The sequence below is a fragment of the Erithacus rubecula genome (assembly GCF_903797595.1).
Source record: "Erithacus rubecula genome assembly, chromosome: 29".
NCBI lineage: Eukaryota > Metazoa > Chordata > Aves > Passeriformes > Muscicapidae > Erithacus > Erithacus rubecula.
The window spans coordinates 1033916-1051238 of record NC_136681.1 but is presented as its reverse complement, the minus strand read 5'-3'; the positions used below and the strand labels follow the sequence as shown (position 1 = coordinate 1051238).

Genomic DNA, 17323 nt, shown 5'->3' with positions numbered 1-17323 from the left:
CAATGCACTTTGGGGTGACCTGGCTCACCCCACCCTACAGAGCTGCAGCAGGGACAGTTCAGAAATCCCAAGCACACTCCCACCCCTCCGGCACGTGTGGGGTGCAGGATCAGGATGCGAGGTGTAGGATGCAGGGTTCAGGACACAGTGCAGGATTGGGACATGGGGTGCAGGACATTTGGTGCAGGATCAGGATATGGGTGCAGGATGTGGGCACAAGGTTCAGGTTGTAGGGTGCAGGACAGTACAGGACAGGGGGAATGGGATTGCAATGCAGGGTGCAGGATGTAGGATCGGGATGTGGGGTGCAGGACAGGGGGCATGGGATCAGGATGCAGGATGAGCCCACGGGATGCAGGATCAGGATAGAGCTGGGCACTGACTGTGCTCAAGACCGGCAGAAGCCCATGGCAGTGCAGATGTCCTGGGCCATGTCTCCGTTCTGCAGCGCCTCGGTGATCTGGTCCTGGTACTTTTTCACAAGCCGCTGGCACAGCTTGCCCATGGTCCGGCCCAGCCCCCGGCAGCCCTTCTGCAGTGCTGCTGCCACCGCCGCCTGCCAAAGCCACCGCGGGTCAGGGGGCCACAGGGAGAGGGCCCCCAGTCCAGCCCCCCAGACCCTCAACACCCCTCACCTCATCAGGATCGTCACCTGCCAGCGCCTTTATCTTCTTCAGTATCTTGGTGCACTGGCTGCACTTAATGCCCCTGCCCTGCGCCACGCTCTCCCCATCAGCCACATTTCCCTGTGAAGACACAAAGGTCCTCAGGGCTGCCTGCACTCCGGGGTGGCCCTGGAGTACTTGGGGGTGGGGTGCTCACCAGGGCCAGGCTGTCCCAGAGGTCCTGGCACTGCTCCTCCCAGCCACAGTGTGTGGCCATGGCCACATTCCAGCACCAGGACACCGGGTCACCCTGGCAGGGCGGGGGGGCCGCGGCCTGTGCTGCTACACAAAGACAGGACGGTGAGCATGGCTGCAGGTTAGGTGCCCATCACTGAGGTCCCCAGGGGCCTTGGAGGTGCCCAGACCCCTAAAACACCAGCCCCATCCCCACCATCCCTCCTGCCTGAACTCACATCCTTCTGATCCCAGTCTTCCTAGGTCCCCCTGCAGACCCTGTCCCCAAACGTCCCCAGGTGCCAGTCCCAACATGGGCACCCTGTCCATAATCCCTGGCTCCACAGTCAGACCCCATCCCTGCCATCCCCAGAAGCTTGTTCCCATAAAACCCCACCCCCGCAACTCCCATGCCTCCATACCTTCTGCCTGTCCCCTTGTCCTCCTTCCCACATCCCTGAGTGCCTGTCCCCACACAGACCCCATCCCTGTCACACACAGGTCCTCACACAGACCCCAGCCCACCCCAAGCTCAATCATCCAGGCTGTTATCCCCATTGTCCCTGTGACTCCTGTCCCCTCTAGTTCGGGGTGACCAACCCCCCTGGGAGGCAGGAGGGTCCCCACTACCTCCCAGCAGCAGCAGCAGCAGCAGGAGGAAGGTGGCAGCCATGGTGAGCCCACTGAGCTGGTGACAGCAGGTGACTGACAGTGGGTGACTGTGTCCTGACACCTTTTATAGAGGAGCCGCAGGCTGCGGAGGTGGGGGACCAAAACCCCAAAACTCCTTAAAACAGAACACGGCGGCTCCCCAGGGCCCTTCCTGCCTCACAGCTCCACCCCCGCAGGAAGAGGGTATGGGGGGCTTCGGGGGGAACATGGGGGAGCTCAACAGCCGCCAACCTCCCCGGCCGCGTCCCCTCAGAGAAGCTCTCCGAGAGTGCGGGGCGGGGAGGGAGTGACGAAACCCCGAGGACTCGGGAAGGTCTATCCCAAGCTCGGGAAGGTCTGTCCCGGGGGTCCTCTCTGGACCTCTCCGGCCTCTGGGGAACCCAAGGGCTTGGGGTTAGTGTCCCCCCGGGTTAGCGCTGCTGTCCTCGCTGGGCTCGGTGACAATGTCCCCTTCCCAGCACGGGTTCCGTGCAGCGCTGGAGTCCATCCCCATGTCTCGCTGTCCCGGCCCCCCCCGCGGGGTCGGCCCGGTCCCCTCCGTGTCCTCGCCATGTTCCCTTCATGTCCCCGCCGCGTTCCCCGCGCGGGACTCTCGCCCCACCCGCGCGGCGGTTGCCACGACGACTCTGGCGTCACTTCCGCCGCGCGGTCACCCGGGTTCCGGGCTGGCGGTGTTGGCGCCGTTTCCCGCGCAGCCCCACCCCGATGGCGGGGCTCGGTACCGGCGGTGCCCCTCGGCCTGCGACCCCTCCCCCCGTACGTGACCCGCGCGGCCCCGGGCGGCGGCCGAGGGCGTGTCCGCTCTCTGCGGTGGGGGAGACCCCGCTTTTGGGGGATCCTGTGAGGCCCTGCAGCCTGACGGGGGTTTGGGGGTTTGGGGGGCGCTGTTGTGTCCTCGGGGGTGTTTGGGGGCTCCGGTGCCGCGAGGAGGAGTGGTCCAGAGGGAGCGTGCTGGGGGTCACCAGTGCCTGGGATGTCCGGAGCCTATGCAGGGCCTGGGTCCATTTGGGAGAGGGGGGGTCCTGGGGGAATCCGGTGGCCAAGGTGTATTTTGTAGGGACTTCGGGGGGGGGATTTTTTGTGGATTCTAGGGGGGTGATTTTTGGCGAGGCTGGGATGGTGCGGTTACCAAGATGAGTTTGGGTATGCCTGGGTTAGGAGGAGGGGGGAGGAAGGGGGGGCTGAGCTGGTGCAATGTGCAGAGGGAGGGTCAGACCCGGACGTGGTCTGTGTTTTGAGGGTGGGGAAGGGAATTTTCAGGACTATTGTGTCTTGGGGTGACGGTGATGGCCGGGTGGGAGCCAGGATCCTTAATTCACCAGTTTATTTTCCAGGCCCAGCGTTAGACCCCACGTGCCACACCATGTTTTCGGAGCAGGCAGCCCCTCTGGCGCAGGGGCTGCTGGCGCCCCCCTCGGCCGAGCCCCCCACCTTCCCCCGGGTGCCTGTGTCGGGATACTCGGACTGCTCACAGCCCTTCCAGCTGGGCGAGCGTGGCTTCTCCCGGCAGTACGCACACATCTACGCCGTGCGCCTCGCCGGGATGCGGCCGGGGCTGGAGCGGCGCGCGCGGAGCCGCTGGGGTGAGCCGGGATCCCGGTACCAGGGCAAACACTGCGGGCTGCAGCGTGCCTCTAGGGGCAGTGATGGAGCTGGGGGAGGGCTGCAGCACCAGGATCCGCTGGGGGGGCTCAACCTGGAGAAAAGGAGGTTCAGGGGGGACCTTCTGGCTCTGCACAACTTCCTGGCAGGAGGGTTCAGCCAGCAGGAGATCGGCCTCTGCTGCCAGGAGGCAGGGGACAGGACAAGAAGGCACAACTTCTAGTTGCACCAGGAGAGGTTTAGATTGGATATTGGGAAAATTCCTTCATGGAAAGGGCTGTCTAGGCCTGGCACAGACTGCCCAGGGCATTTCTGGAGTCCCCATCCCTGTGGGGTAATAACGGCTATGCAGATGTGGCATCTGGGGATATGGGTTCATGGGTGATCTTAGCAACAAACATCTGTGGAACTGCCTTCAGATTTTAGGTCTGTGTTTGACCAGATTTATATCTGCAGTGAGTGTTCCCATCTGCAGGCTGGATGTACCCTGCAGGCATCCCTGGGGGCCAAGTCCATCTCTGCTGGGGATAGTCCATCCCTGCCAGGCTAGAATCCACTCACAACCTCCCTGCAACCTGAGCAGCTCCAGTGTACACAGTTCTGCCAGTCTCCAGCCTTAACAGGGGATGTACAGCAGAGCCCAACCAAAACAGCTCAGCCCTGCATCTCTGGGATGCACAGTAATGATGAGATAATTTGCAGCTGGATTATGTGATAATCCTGCTGCAGCTCCCACCTGGAGTTCTGACCTTCGGACAAACTGCATTCCCCATCACAGATAGAAGGGGGGTGTGGGCAGGGAGAACACGTTGTCTTTGTCACGTCGCCCCACACACTTTTGGGAGCAGGAGTTGAGTGTGAAGTTTGCAGGTTGGGGCTGGGCAGCCCTGGCCAGGAAGTGGGGTACAGGAGGGTGCAGGGGTGTGAGAGGTGCTGCTTGTGCTGGGGGGGGCTGCTTCCTGGCTGGGGGGTTGTGGTTCTGCGGGTGGGACCCTCGTGCTCAGACTTTCCATCCGCGAGATGAAGCAATGCTGGGGCTCTGCCCCCCCGGCATGGGCACGGCCTGCGATCCAATTTCCTTCAGCTTTGCCCTTCTATGGGCAAAAACCCCTTCAGTGGAAGCTTTTGGGCCAGATGCCTGTTCCTGTGCTCTCCCCAGCCCCGTGGGCTGTGTGGAAGCAAAGCCAGTGCTGGTCCCATGGCAGATGTCATTCCTTGGTTGGCCGCCGTGGACTTTGCCAAGTGTGACAGGATCCCATGGTTTGTAAAGCTCCACCTCCTGAAGTACTGGGATGGGACCAGATTTTGGGGTTTGTCTCCCAGCAGGAAGCGCCTGCAGGCAAAAATCTGGAGAGCACAACCCCCTCCCCCTGAACACACATTTTGGGGAGTTTGAGCCAAAAATAAGAAAGTTCAACAGGATTGTTTTTGTTCTGACTCAGAGTGTTTGCATTCCTGGGCTTGGGAATCCATGTTTCCAGTGTGGGGTGCCAGGGATGGCAGCAGGGTGCTCTCCCTGGAACAAGTGTCACGTTCAGCAGCGTGTGATGAGCAAAGTGAGATTTTTGGGAGGAGAAGTATCACCCAGAAAGGATGAAGAGCTGGTACAGGCAGTGTTGTTTCGGGACAGGAGATTAAGAGCAGGTTCCTTGCTCTTCTCTGGTCCTGAGGCTCAGGATGGACTTCACAGGCTAGTTTAAACAGGGAATGACAGTCCCACAGCCATATACTGGATGGGAGGACACACACTGGATGGGGCTGGAGCACCTCTAGATCCCCGGGTGTGGGGTAAGAAGTTTTGGGTTCACTTTGTGGTGAGGGAGATATTTGCTCCTCAGCCACAAAGTGCATGCAGCTAGGGCTGAGATGTTTCTTGCAGTTTCTGAGGTTCTCCCAGCCTGTATCCCCTGTGGATCCCTTTCTAAAGCCCAGGACCCTGTCAGCATACCAGGATCTCCTCTGGATTTGATGGGGATCCTGAATCTCAGTGGGGATCTGGGGCAGAGGACCTGACCCTGGCAGAAATCAGGTTTGGGGGTGTTGAGTGATCTGCCTGTCAGTTCTGAGTAGGATGTTTGGGTCATCCCCCAGGTGAAGAGCAGGAACAGCAGCTCACCATGCCCAAGGGCAGGAACACTGCATCCTGAACCCTTCCAGAGCAGAGCTGTAACTGGAAGCTGAGTACACCATCATGACCCAGCTTTTGCCGCAGCACAGAGGAAATGCCTGCAGGCTTGCAGGCTCTGGAATGCTCCTTGGCCCCATCTGGCCCACACATGTCTGTTGGGCACTGTGCCTTGAGGAAAAGCAGGAGGCTTCCCAACATTCCCCTGCACTTCTTGCTGGGGCCCTTGAGCTGCCCCTGCCAGCCCTGCCCATGCCTGCCCTCACCCCGAGGCCCCTGACCCAGTCTCTCCACAGGGAATGACATCGCGCTGCGGAAGCTCTCGGAGCTGCAGGCAGGAGAGAGGTGCTGCGTGGTGGGGACACTCTTCAAGTCCATGCAGCTCCAGCCCTCCATCCTGCAGGAGATCAGTGAAGAGGTAATGGGGTTACACCTTCCTCTTCCACACAGCTCGGGGGGTTGTGCCAGCACACCTGAGAGCTCAGCTGGGTTTCCATGGCTTTCCTGTGCTCTTCCTAGCCAGGGACCTGGCTGATATTTGGGAAGGATGGCCTGTGCCCAGCCTGTCCCTGGATGCCACCTTGGTGCCACCTCTTGTGCTAGTGTGTGTGTGTGTGTGGGTTTGTGTGGTCCTTATGAAATCATGGAAACAGAATGGGTCAGGTTGGAAGAAACCTCAAAGCTCATCTATGGGCTGGGATACCTGCCCCTAGCCCAGGTTGCTCCAAGCCCTATCCAACCTGACATTGAAAACTTCCAGGCATCCAGGGACCGCCACAGCTTCTCTGGGCAACCTGTGGCAGGGCCTCACCACCTTCACAGGTCATTTCTTCCCAATATCCAATCTAAACCCACCCTTTGTCCATCTTTTCTCCCTCCTGCTTGCCACCACTCTTGCACAGTGATGCTTTTCCAGCACTCAGTGCAACCAGCCCATGTGGGGGGTTCCAGCTTCCAGGGCCCCCAGCTTGGGTGTTGGCTGTACTGCTGATGGGAGCTGGGGTTGGGAAGGGTCCTTGGGGGCTGCTGGTCCTTGCTGAGCCCATCAGAGCTGTCCCTGTGCCCTCACAGCACAACCTGGTGCCTCAGCCACCGCTGCCCAAGTACATCCAGCCCTCTGATGAGCTGATGCTGGAGGATGAGCTGCAGCGGATCAAGCTGGAGGGAGCTATTGATGTGCAGAGGCTGGTGACGGGTAAGGAACAGTGGTGGCTCTGTGGTGGCACCCACCTGCAGGCACTGGCCAGGGCTCAGCTGACCAGGCCTGCTGTGCCTTAGGGACCATCTTGGCTGTGTATGGCTGCGAGCAGGACGATGGCAAGTTCCTGGTGGAGGATCTCTGCTTCGCTGACTTGCCACCAGCGCTGCCCTGGAACGGGCCCAGCTCTGACCGGTGAGGCAGCAGCAGCAGGGCTGGGGCTGGCCCTGTGTCCCTGATGTGTCCTCAGCCCCTTGTGCCAAGAGGGCTGGCAGGGGGTCTGGGCCCCCTGCCCTGGCTCTCTGAAACCCCTGAGTTTGGGAGGGTGGCACATTGCCTGAGCCTCTCCATCTGTCCAGGTTCGTGCTGCTGGCCTCGGGACTGGGACTGGGCAGCGTGAGTGGGGAGGCCCTGCTGAGCACCCAGCTGCTAGTGGATGTGGTGACAGGGCAGCTGGGTGCAGAGGGTGAGCAGAGCTGTGCTGCCCACATCACCCGTGTCATTCTGGCTGGGAATCTGCTGAGCCAGAACACGCAGAGCCGAGACACTATCAACAAGGTACAGCAGGGAGGGGGCTGCAGCCTCACAGTGCTCCTGGGGTGCTGGGAGGGTGTGGGGAGGGAGCAAAGGGGGTGCAGGGTTGTCCCTCACCGTCTTCCTGCTCACCCAGGCCAAGTACTTGACCAAGAAGACGCAGGCTGCAAGTGTGGAGGCTGTGAAGATGCTGGATGAGATCCTACTGCAGCTCTGTGTGAGTACTTGGGGTTGGCAGAGGAATCAGCTTCCTTTGGGGGAGGGAGCCTTGTTCCTGAGGCGGGGTAGCAGTCTGGAGTGCAGGGTGGCAAAACTTCCCCAGCACCCAGCTTCCGTGTGAGTATCCCACATGGGGATGCAGATGACAGCCTAGCTCCAAATCCTTCTCCTGGGATCTGGCCTCCTTTGTGAAGCCAAACAGGGTGTCCTGGGAAAAAGGAGCAGCAGTAACACCAGGGCTTTGCTCTGAGCCCCCTTGGAGGCCACTTTGGCTGCCCGGTTGATCCTCACTCTACCTCCAGACCTCGGTGCCTGTGGATGTGATGCCCGGTGAGTTTGACCCCACCAACTACACGCTGCCGCAGCAGCCCCTGCACCGCTGCATGCTGCCCCTGGCCAGTGCCTACGCCACCCTGCGCCTCGTGACCAACCCCTACCAGGCCAGCCTGGACGGTGTCAGGTAAACAGCCTGGTGCACTACCAGCTCTGGTGACTGCCAGTGGCGTGGGACCTTGGGCCACATCCCAGCACATCCTCCATCTAAAGCTCCCCTTCTTTCCCCCATAATGTAGGTTTCTGGGGACGTCAGGACAAAACATCAGTGATATCTTTAAGTACAGCAGCATGGATGACTACCTGGAGATCCTGGAGTGGACACTGCTGGCAGGACACATCAGCCCCACAGCCCCAGACACCCTGGGTATGGTGAGGGCTGGGGGATTGTTGAATGGGGGGGCTTTGCCAGGGGCTCCCCCATTAATTCTCATCTTCCCCAGGCTGTTATCCATTCTACAAATCTGACCCGTTTATCCTCACTGAGTGCCCTCATGTCTATTTCTGCGGCAATGCGCCCCACTTCCAGTCCAAGCTGCTCCAAGGTGAGTCTTGCAGCACACCCAAATCCTTGCAGGAGCTGGGAACCCGTGTTGGGAGTGCTGGTGTCTCCTCTGCTTGACATCCACCTGTGTTTGCAGGGAAGGAGGGGCAGCGGGTGCTGCTGGTGACGGTGCCGGACTTCAGTGCCACGCAGACCGCTTGCCTCGTCAACCTGCGCGACCTCACCTGCCAGCCCATCACCTTCTCTGGCTTTGGGGCTGACAGTGAGGATGGGGACACAGAAGTTGGACACTGACCACAGGGAGGGCACAAGCCCCCACCCTTCGAGGGGTCCTGGCACCCACTGCCTTTGTCTGTCATCTGGGAGGGTGACAGAGCTGGGGAATCACTGGAGGGACAAGATGTTCATACCAATATAACTTGATTTATTTGTGTAACAAAAATTGTATGGAGGGGAGAAAGGCTGTGCCTGCCTCCGTGGGCCCTGCCCAGGAGAGCAGTACCATTCCTGCCACCACACTGGAGCACAGACAGTGGGCTGCCACCCCAGCTCCAAAGGATGGAGTAGCATGTCCCTGACAGCATCCAGCTGTTGGTGGCAATGCCTGCTGTCCTTGGAAGCAGCAAGGGGCTGGAGCCCACCTGGAACAGCTGCCTGGGCTCAGGGAAGATGTTGGACGCGGATGCCGAAGCATCCGACCGTGGCTTGAAGCAGAGTGAGGTGTAAAGTGTCCCTAGTCCCCAAAGTTCACGGTGTAGGTTTCGGCTGTGGTGAGGGGCTGCACTGTCCCCGTGTGCAACTCCCAGCCCTCCGTCTCTGTCACCAGCTCAGTGACCACCTCTGTCTCAGTGTCCATCTCCCAGGTGCCAGCAGTGGGTGGCTCCTGGCTCCAGGGTGTGTACGGTGTGCTGCTGAAGGGGAAGGGCAGCGCCGTGGTGGCTGGCGGGGCCGTGGGGCTGCTGGTGGCCACGGTGGCGTTGAGGCGCCGCAGCCGCATCTGCTCCCGCAGCCGCATGCGGTGCCGCAGTCGCAGCCGCAGCCGCAGGCGCTCGCGGGGCGTCATGGGCCGGCCGGGCACCACCCGGCGGATCGGCCGGTTCCCGTTCATGGCCATGATCTCCCGGATGCGCTTCCAGTTGGAGCGGGACAGGATGAAGTTGCACTGGGTGGCCCCGATGTCGTACAGGACGTGGCAAGTCTTGACGCTCGGGTTGTAGCCCTCGGCCCGTGCCGACACGCGGTACTCGCCCGGGTTCAGGATGCGCCAGTAGTCCCCGCCGCTGGCTGCGGACAAGGAGCGGCAGCGTGGGCTGAGGGCGGCGCGGTGCTGCCAGGACCCTGCCAGCACCTCACGGTACCTACCTGTCCTGACGTTGTGGTTGATGCCCCCCACCACAATGGTGGCGTTGGCAATGGGCTCTCCCTGCTGGTCTGTCACCACACCCTTGATTCCTCGGTGGATCTGGGTAAGGAAAAGGGATGAGTGAACTGTGTGGAGCAGGTGGAGCAGCTGTGGTCGTGTCCCAGTACACACCTGCTCCATGAAGGTGAGCAGAGACTCTTTGTTGTTCTCCCACTCCTGCTGCAGCTCACTCTCATGGGGGAACTTGTCACAGCCCAGGTAAATGGAGAGCTCCAGGCAGTTGGTGTGCAGGTAGCTGAAGTCATTCATACCTGCAAGAGCATAGAAACGCCCACCCAGCTGCTTGCCCACCTGACAGTGGCCGGGTTATGAGGCAGCCACAACTCTGGTCCCAACTTACTGCCAGCCCGGGGGTGCCACTTGGCACCCTGCACGATGCCCATGGCGTCAGTTACGTCCTGGGCATGGCAGCCCCCACGGAAGGTCTCGGTCATGGTGAGGTGTGCTGAGGCATAGGAGATGGCAAGCCAGCGGAACACAGCGTGGTCAGGTGTCTCCTGCAGCTCGGGGTGCTCATCCTCATAGTCCAGGGGACGAGGGGCAGCTGCCGGCGTTGGGGCACTGGGCCGGGCCGTGTCAAAGGGGAAGGACACCAGCTTTTCCCCACCCTGCAAGTTGGCTCCCAGTACAAAGGGGTTCTTGTCCATCCACGCCATGACAGCCCGTGTCTCCACTGCCACCTGTGAGGCAGGCACAGGGTATGAGGTGTCACGCCCTGCCACCCTCTCCAGGCCCCTGTGCCCTGTGCCGCACTCACCGCCGCATCTTCAGACAGGTAGTGCTCCGGAATGGGGATGTGGTGGTTGGGGAACTGGTGGGGCACCAGCCGCCTCTCCTCAGCTGCCCACAGCGCTGAGGCCAGGTCAGGGAAGTTCTCAAAGAGGTCAAAGCCTTCCTCTGTCCAATGGCCCAGTGCCCAGTTGCCCAGCTCAGAGCCCTGCAGGCAGCCCAGGACACTGGTGAGTATAGGGGGGCTGCAGCTCACCACCCATGTCCCATCCCACTGCTCCAGGTCCCATCCCCTTCTCTGACACATCTCAGGTGCCCAGCTTGGAGCCCTGTGGCCAGCCCTGGGCAGTGGTGAGCTGTCAGGGGGGGCTGCATCCTACTGCTTTGCCATCCCCATCCCACTGCCCCACAGCCCACCCCAGCTCCCCACATCCAGCCCCCCTGCTTCACTGTCCTATCTCACTGCCTCACGGCCCATCCCACCCTGCCCCCGCTCACCGCCTCGTGGGCCAGCTCGTAGCCATCGGGGTTGAGGGATGGGACGAGGTGGATGCGGGTGTCGGTGACCAGGCCCCGCACGCGGGGGTTCCCATCCTGGTACTCCTTGCACAGGAACTGCATCAGCAGCAGCAGCAGCTCCCGGCCCAGCGCCTCGTTCCCGTGCAGCCCCGCCGTGTACCGGAACTCGGGCTCACCTGCAGTGAGGGGGGGACCGAGGACGGTCAGCAAATACCCGGGACCATGGCTGGGGGTGCCCAGACCCTCATTCCTCCCTCACCCGTCTCATGCTCGCCCGGGTTGTCGGAGACCTCCATGGCATAGATCTTCAGCCCCCGTGAGCTCTTGCCAATGTTGTAGATGCGGGTGATGGTAGGACACTCCTCGTTCACCACCTTCATCAGCTGTAGGGTGGGGAGAGATGGGGGCAGTGCTTGGGGGGATGAGCCACACCCTGCAGAGGATCCCATGCCCATGGAGGATCCCACCCTATGAAGATGCTCACCACCACGGAAGTGCCCACAACCACAGAGAATGCCATGCCCCAAAGATGTGCCCACCACCACAGAGGCGTCCACTCCTCACGGAGGATCCCACCCCACAGAGGATCCCACCACCATGGAGGATCCTGCAACCATGTGTGTTCCAACCCCACAGTGAATGCCACTCAATGAATTTGTTGACAAAGTATTCCATCCCCTAGAGAGCATCCCACCCCCTTCTGGATCTGCCCCCCAGCAGTGCCCACCTGCCTCATGTCCTTGTAGGAGTGGTGTCGGAAGTCCAGGTTGTCCGTGGAGGTCACCTCATTCTGCTGGGTGTAGTAGCTGCTGACAGCTGTGGAGGGGAGAGGGACACAGCAGCAGGGGTTGGCTTTAGAGATCCCACCCCCCATGGCCCCCAGGCTGCTTCGTGGGGGGATTGTTACCAGAGAGGGGGCACCCCAGGACCTCAAGGCGCAGGCAGAGGCTCCCATTCCAACGCTGGGGGTAGATGCGGATATACCGGGCCACCACTGGCTCAGGGAACTCACTCAGCACCGGTGTGTCCTTGTCCACGTTGCCATAAAACATCTGCCAAGGAGGGAGAGATGCACCCAAGAGGCTCCCCGTTGTTCCCACGTCACCCGCCCAGAACAGGTCCCCACCATCTCCTCATAGCCATTGCTGTACATCACCCAGTGCTGGCTGTCGTTGCTGAAGCCCACATAGAAGCTGGTGACGAAGTCATCACTGTGGGAGGACAGGGGCAGGTTGGGACAGGGGTCCCCTCGTTGCTCCTCTGCCCCATGTCCCCATCTCCACCCCCACGTGCCCATACTGGATCTGGGAGTCACGGCCCTGGGTGATGACGCCGGTGAACATGGTGATGCGGCGGGTGTCCACCTCCAGCCAGTGTGCCCTGCTGTCGTCCTCGGCACACCATGCCCCATCAAAGAAATCGTCCTCGTTGGCGCCCGCCTGGGGAGCAGTGAGGGGATGTGGGTGGGGGGGCCCCATGGCCTGTGGGGGGGCTGCTGGGGTGACCCTCACCTGCATGTTGAGGCGGCCACGCTGGGCACCCAGCCCGTGACGCAGCATGGAGGAGGCCAGGATCTGGTCATCCTCAATGCGATGGGACTCCAGCCCAATTGGGGGACACCCTGGGGACAGCAGGGGGTAGGGGGTGATGGGCTTCCACTCCCCAGCAGGGTGTCCCTGTCACCCCAGAAATGGGGCCACTCACTTTTCTTCTCTGCTGGAGGGGTCCATTCCTCCTCATCTGGATCCCACTTCTTTCCTCCTGGTTTTTTGGGTTTTCCTGGGAAAGGAAAAGGCAGAGTGAGGGAGGTAAGGATGGGGACAGGTGTGAGGGGACAGGAATGGGGGCTGGCACCCACCTTTGCGGTCCTGGCCTTTCTCCTCTGCCCAGTGCTCCTCCTCCTCCTCTTCCTCTTTCTTGGGCTTCACTGTTGGTGAGGTGATACCCACCCCAGGGAGGTGACACCAGTCCCAGGAACATGCCACCCACCCCAAGAATGTGCCACTGATGCTAGAGGTGCGACACCCACCCCAGGAACATGCCACCTCCCTGGGGATGTGACACTTAACATGTCACTCACCCCAGGGACATGCCACCCACTCCAGGGAGATGACACTCAACTTTCAGATATGTCACCTATCTCAGGGACATGTCACTGACCATGTGACATGTGACCCACACTGGTGATGTGCCACCCGCTGTGGGGATTTGACACCGACCATGGGGATGGGGCCCAGCCCAGGGACATGCCACCCTCCCTATGGCTCTGCCATCCATCCCAGGGTACACATGCCCATTATGGGCACATGCCTGCCCCCCCTTGTGCCCTGCCCACCCTGCCCAGCCCCCTCCACCCCATCTCACAGGGTCTGATTTTCTCCTTGTCTGTCTCCACCCTGTCCTCTTTGTCCGGGTGTTCATGGGGCTTCCTCGGTGGGGGCAGCCCGTAGGTCCCTGGGGGGCACAGGGTGAGGGGCTGGGACAACCTTCTGGAGACAGGAGGGGCAGGGATGATTGGGGGTGCTGGGATGCCTCATCCTTCCTGGTCCATCACTCACAGTCGCCATAGTCGGGCGGCTCGAAGCCCTCGCCATAGTCGCCTTCAGTCACCGGGCCGGGCAAGGGGGGCTGCGGCAGCGGCCGCGGGGGGGGCTCCTCCGGCTCTGCTGGGGGAGGGGAGGGGCTGTGCTGCAGATGGGGAGGCAATGAGGGGGTCCCCATGTCCCCACCTATGGGGTCAGCATGCCCCTCTGGAACCCAGTGTTGCCTTTCAGTTCCCATGTACCATGCGGTCACCATGTCCCGACCAGACCCTCTGTAACCCCCTGGGGTGCCCATGCCCCTAAGGGATCCCCACACCTGTAGTGTCCCCCCAAGAGTCCCCCATGCTCCCATGGGAATTCCATGTCCCTACGGAGTCCTCCATGCCCTCACAGGGTCCCCATGTCCCTGCAGAGTTCTCTGTGCCCTTACAAGATCCCTCTACATCCCACAGGATCACTGTGCCACCAAGAGATCCCCACACCCCTACAGGGCTCCTACAGACCTTATGCTGTCCCATGTTCACCCCAGCTCCAGGCTACCCCAAAATGCTGCTTCCCTGGGCTCCCAAGGCTAGAGACTGTCCCCCAACCTCACCCTGGGTGGTGCCAGCACCCCATGTCCCCATCCTCCCACGTACGTGTCTCCTCAGGCTGGGGCCAGACCCGCTCGGGTCTCCTTCTGCTTGGGGGCTTGGGGGGCTTCTGCTGCCGCCGGATGTACTCAACTGGGGACACAGAGGGTAGCTTTGTGGTGAGAGCAGGGGAGGATGCCCTCCATCCTTTGCTGCAGGCCAGGGGCCCTGGTGGCTCCCCACCCACCCCCCAGCACCGTACAGTCCTCGTAGTCCTCCCGCTCCAGCTGCTCGTTGTAGTCCAGAGTCGGGGGTTCTGGCTCCTCAGGGACCTCTGCAGAGAAGGCACAGATGGAGAAGGGGCACAGGGTGGCACTGGGGTGCAGGCAGGGGACAACACTTGAGAGTAGAAAGGAGGCCCTGAGGTAAGAGTGGTGGCCCTGGAGCACATAGGAAGTGGCACTTGGGAGCAGGGAATTAGTCCAGAGTGCAGTGGGGTGCAGGGAAGTGCCACCAGGGAGGAGGGAGGTGGTCCTGGAGTGCAAGGTGATGGCAGCAGGATGCAGGGAGCTGGTGTTGGGACACAGGAAGGTGACAGGGGTGCATTTGGGAACAAGGAGGTGGCCTGTGTTACAGGAGCATGGTTCTGGGGAGCTGGGACATGGCATTGGAAGGTAACATTTGGGGACAGGGAGGTGGTTCCAAGACACAGGGAGATAGCCCCAGGGTGCAGAGGGGTGGCCCTGGCCTGCAGAGGAGTGTCCCCAAGACACAGGGTGGTGGCCCTGGGGACTGGGCACTCACCTGGCTGGGGCTCAGGGTTCCAGCCCTCCCGGCCCAGCCCCCAGCGCTCATTTGGTGGCTCTTCTAGCTCTCCTGGGGACAGAGACAGAATGAGGGGCTGGTGTGGCCTCCCCAGGCCACTGTCCTGGGCCCCCACTAGCCCCCAGTGGGAAGAAAATCCATGGGAAGGAAAGCAAGGGGACAGAGAGGAAACTCAAGGGGACAGAGCCCAGCCAGCTGTAGGTGCTGCCAGGGCCACTGAGCAGGATGTGGGGTGATGCCCTGCTGTGCTGAGATGTCCCATCCCAACCCCACTAGTGGCAAGATGGGTGTCCCCAAAACTCACCTCGAACACCTCCATCCTTCTCCTCCTCCTCCTCCTCCTCCTCCTTGTTGTGCAAAGGCTTCAGGAACTCGGGTGTCTCTTCATCCTCCTCTCCCTGTGAGGGCTGCAGGGTTGGGGGGCGTTCAGTGGGAGCGCTTGGTGGCTCTGGTGGCTTCTTGCCAGAGGGCTTGGTGGCCTTAGGTGGCTTCTCCTTGGGCTTCTTGGAACCTTTTGGGGGTTTTTCAGAGCCTTTTGGAGGTTTTTCAGAGCCTTTCAGTGGCTTCTCCTTGGATTTCTTGGGGGGTTTTTCCTTCTTGCCCCGGTCCTTGTCCTTGACCTTGTCCTTATCCTTCTTTGGGCCCCGGGGTCTCTCCTTTGGCTTCTTGGCGGGTTTTTCCTTCTTCCCCTTCCTGGGTTTCTCAGGCTCCGTCAGCAACCCTGGAGAGCCTGAGGGGACAGAAGTGGGGGGGCAGCCAGTCCGTGGCAGGGTGCGCGTGGCGGGGCCGGGCTGGGGGGTCCCTGCACCCCGCCCCGCCCCGTTCCCCGTGGGATCCTGGTGCCGATCACTCACCGGTGCCGGTGTCGGTGTCGGGGACGGTGCTGATGTCGAGGTGGGTGTCGAAGCCCAGCTCAGTGCCGTCCCCGTCCCGGTCCCCGCCGTCCCCGGGTCCGAGGAAGCCCCGCAGAAATTCCTCGATCTCGGCGTCGGTGAGCGCGGGGGGGCCCGGGGTGGCCCCCGGTGCCGGTACCGGCAGCAGCGGCAGCAGCGCGGCCGTCAGCAGGAGGCAGGAGCGGGGCGGCCCCGCCGGGACCATCGCGTTCCGCACCGGCCCCGCTCCTCGAGAGCCCCGAAAGCCCCGGCCGGGCGGGCTGGGGGCGGTGCTGCGGCCGGGGGCGGGATCTGCTCGGCACCGAGGGGGCACTGGCGCTTAACGGGACCGGGACGCCCTGAACGGGACGGGCACCGACACTGTCACTGTGGCCGGCCGGGTACTGGCACTGCACCGGGGCTGGGACTGCCGGGAATCTGCACTGACACCGGGCGGGACTGGCGCTGCCTGGCACTGGCACTGGCACTGGCACTGGCACTGGCACTGGCACCGGCACCGGCACCGGGACTGGCACCGGCATGGGCACTGGTACCGGGACTAGCACGGGACTGGCACTGCCGGGGACCGATGCTGTGATACCTGCACTGGTACCGGGACTGGCACCGGGACTAGCTAGCACTGCCGGGGACTCACACTGCGCTAGCACCGGGATCGGTACTGGCATCGGGACTAGCACCGGGATTGGCATAGGCACTGACAGTGGTACCGACACTGGTACCGGAAATGGCACCGGGACTGGCACTGAGCGCACACGGGCGCTGTGCTGGGCTGCAGGGACTGGCAGTGGGGACCAGCACGGCACTGGCACCGGCCCCACTCGCCGCCGCAGCACCGGAGCAGCGCACGGACACGCTGCTCCTGTTAGGAGACCCAATGAGGGAGATGCACAGACCACAGAACATGCACTGCACATGCACACAGGACACACACGGGTCACACACTGCACATGGACCTGGCACTCAGAACACACGTGGTACACACACACTGCACATGAGACCCTGTGCACACAGGTCACACACACTGCACATGGAATGCCACACACAGGTCACACAGTGCATGAGACCTTGCACATATGGTATACATACACTGCACATGAGACTCTGCACATGTGTGGCTGCACCTTGGGCTGGCCACACACAGAGGAAGCACACACATGGGATGGATGCAGGCACACACTCTGCACACACATGGGATGGATGCAGGGCACACACTCTGCACACACACATGGGATGGATGCAGGGCACACACTCTGCACACACACACATGGGATAGATGCAGGCACACACTGCACACACACATGGGATGGATGTAGGGCACACACTCTGCACACACATGGGATGGATGCAGGCACACACTCTGCACACACATGGGATGGATGCAGGCACACACTCTGCACACACATGGGATAGATGCAGGGCACACGCTCTGCACACACATGGGATGGATGCAGGGCACACACTCTGCACACACACACACATGGGATGGATGCAGGCACACACTCTGCACACACAGGGGATGGATGCAGGCACACACTGCACACACACAGGGGATGGATGCAGTGCACACTCTGCACACACACATGGGATGGATGCAGGCACACACTCTGCACACACATGGGATGGATGCAGGGCACACACTCTGCACACACATACATGGGATGGATGCAGGCACACACTGCACACACAGGGGATGGATGCAGGGCACACATTCTGCACACACACGGGATGGATGCAGTGCACACACTCTGCACACACTGCACATGCATTACACATATGTGATCCCCCCCCACTC

At 61.5% G+C, this 17323-nt stretch overlaps 3 protein-coding genes across 8 annotated transcripts; 1 reads left to right on the top strand and 2 right to left on the bottom strand.

Moving 5' to 3' along the window:
• Window positions 1–334: 334 nt before the first annotated feature.
• Window positions 335–2108, bottom strand: GNLY (granulysin). Of its 2 annotated transcripts, none has more exons than XM_079328988.1 (4): window positions 1470–2108; window positions 823–947; window positions 636–746; window positions 335–556 (listed from the first exon to the last, which is right to left on the bottom strand). In XM_079328988.1, exons 1-4 carry the CDS (start codon window positions 1510–1512, stop codon window positions 389–391), a joined length of 447 nt encoding a protein of 148 aa, XP_079185114.1. In that variant the 5' UTR covers window positions 1513–2108; the 3' UTR covers window positions 335–388. The 2 variants fall into 2 exon arrangements, with proteins under 2 accessions (XP_079185114.1, XP_079185115.1); XM_079328989.1 differs by having other exon boundaries at window positions 823–944.
• A 52-nt stretch (window positions 2109–2160) lies between these two features.
• POLD2 (DNA polymerase delta 2, accessory subunit) lies at window positions 2161–8469 on the top strand. Of its 2 annotated transcripts, none has more exons than XM_079328877.1 (11): window positions 2161–2267; window positions 2846–3094; window positions 5535–5656; window positions 6310–6433; window positions 6517–6631; window positions 6796–6994; window positions 7107–7187; window positions 7492–7649; window positions 7762–7889; window positions 7966–8067; window positions 8164–8469. In XM_079328877.1, exons 2-11 carry the CDS (start codon window positions 2875–2877, stop codon window positions 8319–8321), a joined length of 1407 nt encoding a protein of 468 aa, XP_079185003.1. In that variant the 5' UTR covers window positions 2161–2267; window positions 2846–2874; the 3' UTR covers window positions 8322–8469. The 2 variants fall into 2 exon arrangements, with proteins under 2 accessions (XP_079185003.1, XP_079185004.1); XM_079328878.1 differs by having other exon boundaries at window positions 2214–2351.
• AEBP1 (AE binding protein 1) lies at window positions 8431–15818 on the bottom strand. 4 transcript variants are annotated; one of them, XM_079328866.1, is made up of 21 exons: window positions 15493–15818; window positions 14943–15359; window positions 14618–14689; window positions 14076–14147; window positions 13880–13966; window positions 13257–13361; window positions 13063–13152; window positions 12557–12625; window positions 12403–12477; window positions 12210–12319; window positions 11998–12137; window positions 11825–11909; window positions 11606–11750; window positions 11426–11514; window positions 10958–11081; window positions 10678–10874; window positions 10208–10387; window positions 9791–10130; window positions 9562–9701; window positions 9390–9489; window positions 8431–9311 (listed from the first exon to the last, which is right to left on the bottom strand). In XM_079328866.1, exons 1-21 carry the CDS (start codon window positions 15734–15736, stop codon window positions 8761–8763), a joined length of 3432 nt encoding a protein of 1143 aa, XP_079184992.1. In that variant the 5' UTR covers window positions 15737–15818; the 3' UTR covers window positions 8431–8760. The 4 variants fall into 4 exon arrangements, with proteins under 4 accessions (XP_079184992.1, XP_079184989.1, XP_079184990.1 ...); XM_079328863.1 differs by having other exon boundaries at window positions 13257–13364; window positions 14943–15368; window positions 15493–15817; XM_079328864.1 differs by having other exon boundaries at window positions 14943–15368; window positions 15493–15817.
• Between the last annotated feature and the right edge of the window lie 1505 nt (window positions 15819–17323).

Excerpts from the sequence above, each read along its gene's own strand:
- POLD2 (XM_079328877.1), top strand. The coding sequence starts at position 2,875 with ATGTTTTCGGAGCAGGCAGCCCCTCTGGCGCAGGGGCTGCTGGCGCCC. Across the intron at positions 7,188-7,491 it reads AGATCCTACTGCAGCTCTGT|ACCTCGGTGCCTGTGGATGT; the intron begins GTGAGTACTTGG and ends CTCTACCTCCAG. Across the intron at positions 7,890-7,965 it reads CACAGCCCCAGACACCCTGG|GCTGTTATCCATTCTACAAA; the intron begins GTATGGTGAGGG and ends CATCTTCCCCAG.
- AEBP1 (XM_079328863.1), bottom strand. The coding sequence starts at position 15,736 with ATGGTCCCGGCGGGGCCGCCCCGCTCCTGCCTCCTGCTGACGGCCGCG. Across the intron at positions 13,153-13,256 it reads GCCGCCCGACTATGGCGACT|GGACCTACGGGCTGCCCCCA; the intron begins GTGAGTGATGGA and ends TGTGCCCCCCAG. Across the intron at positions 12,478-12,556 it reads GAAAGGCCAGGACCGCAAAG|GAAAACCCAAAAAACCAGGA; the intron begins GTGGGTGCCAGC and ends TTCCTTTCCCAG.
- GNLY (XM_079328988.1), bottom strand. The coding sequence starts at position 1,512 with ATGGCTGCCACCTTCCTCCTGCTGCTGCTGCTGCTGCTGGGAG. Across the intron at positions 948-1,469 it reads GCTGCTGCTGCTGCTGGGAG|CAGCACAGGCCGCGGCCCCC; the intron begins GTAGTGGGGACC and ends GTCTTTGTGTAG. Across the intron at positions 747-822 it reads TCTGGGACAGCCTGGCCCTG|GGAAATGTGGCTGATGGGGA; the intron begins GTGAGCACCCCA and ends GTGTCTTCACAG.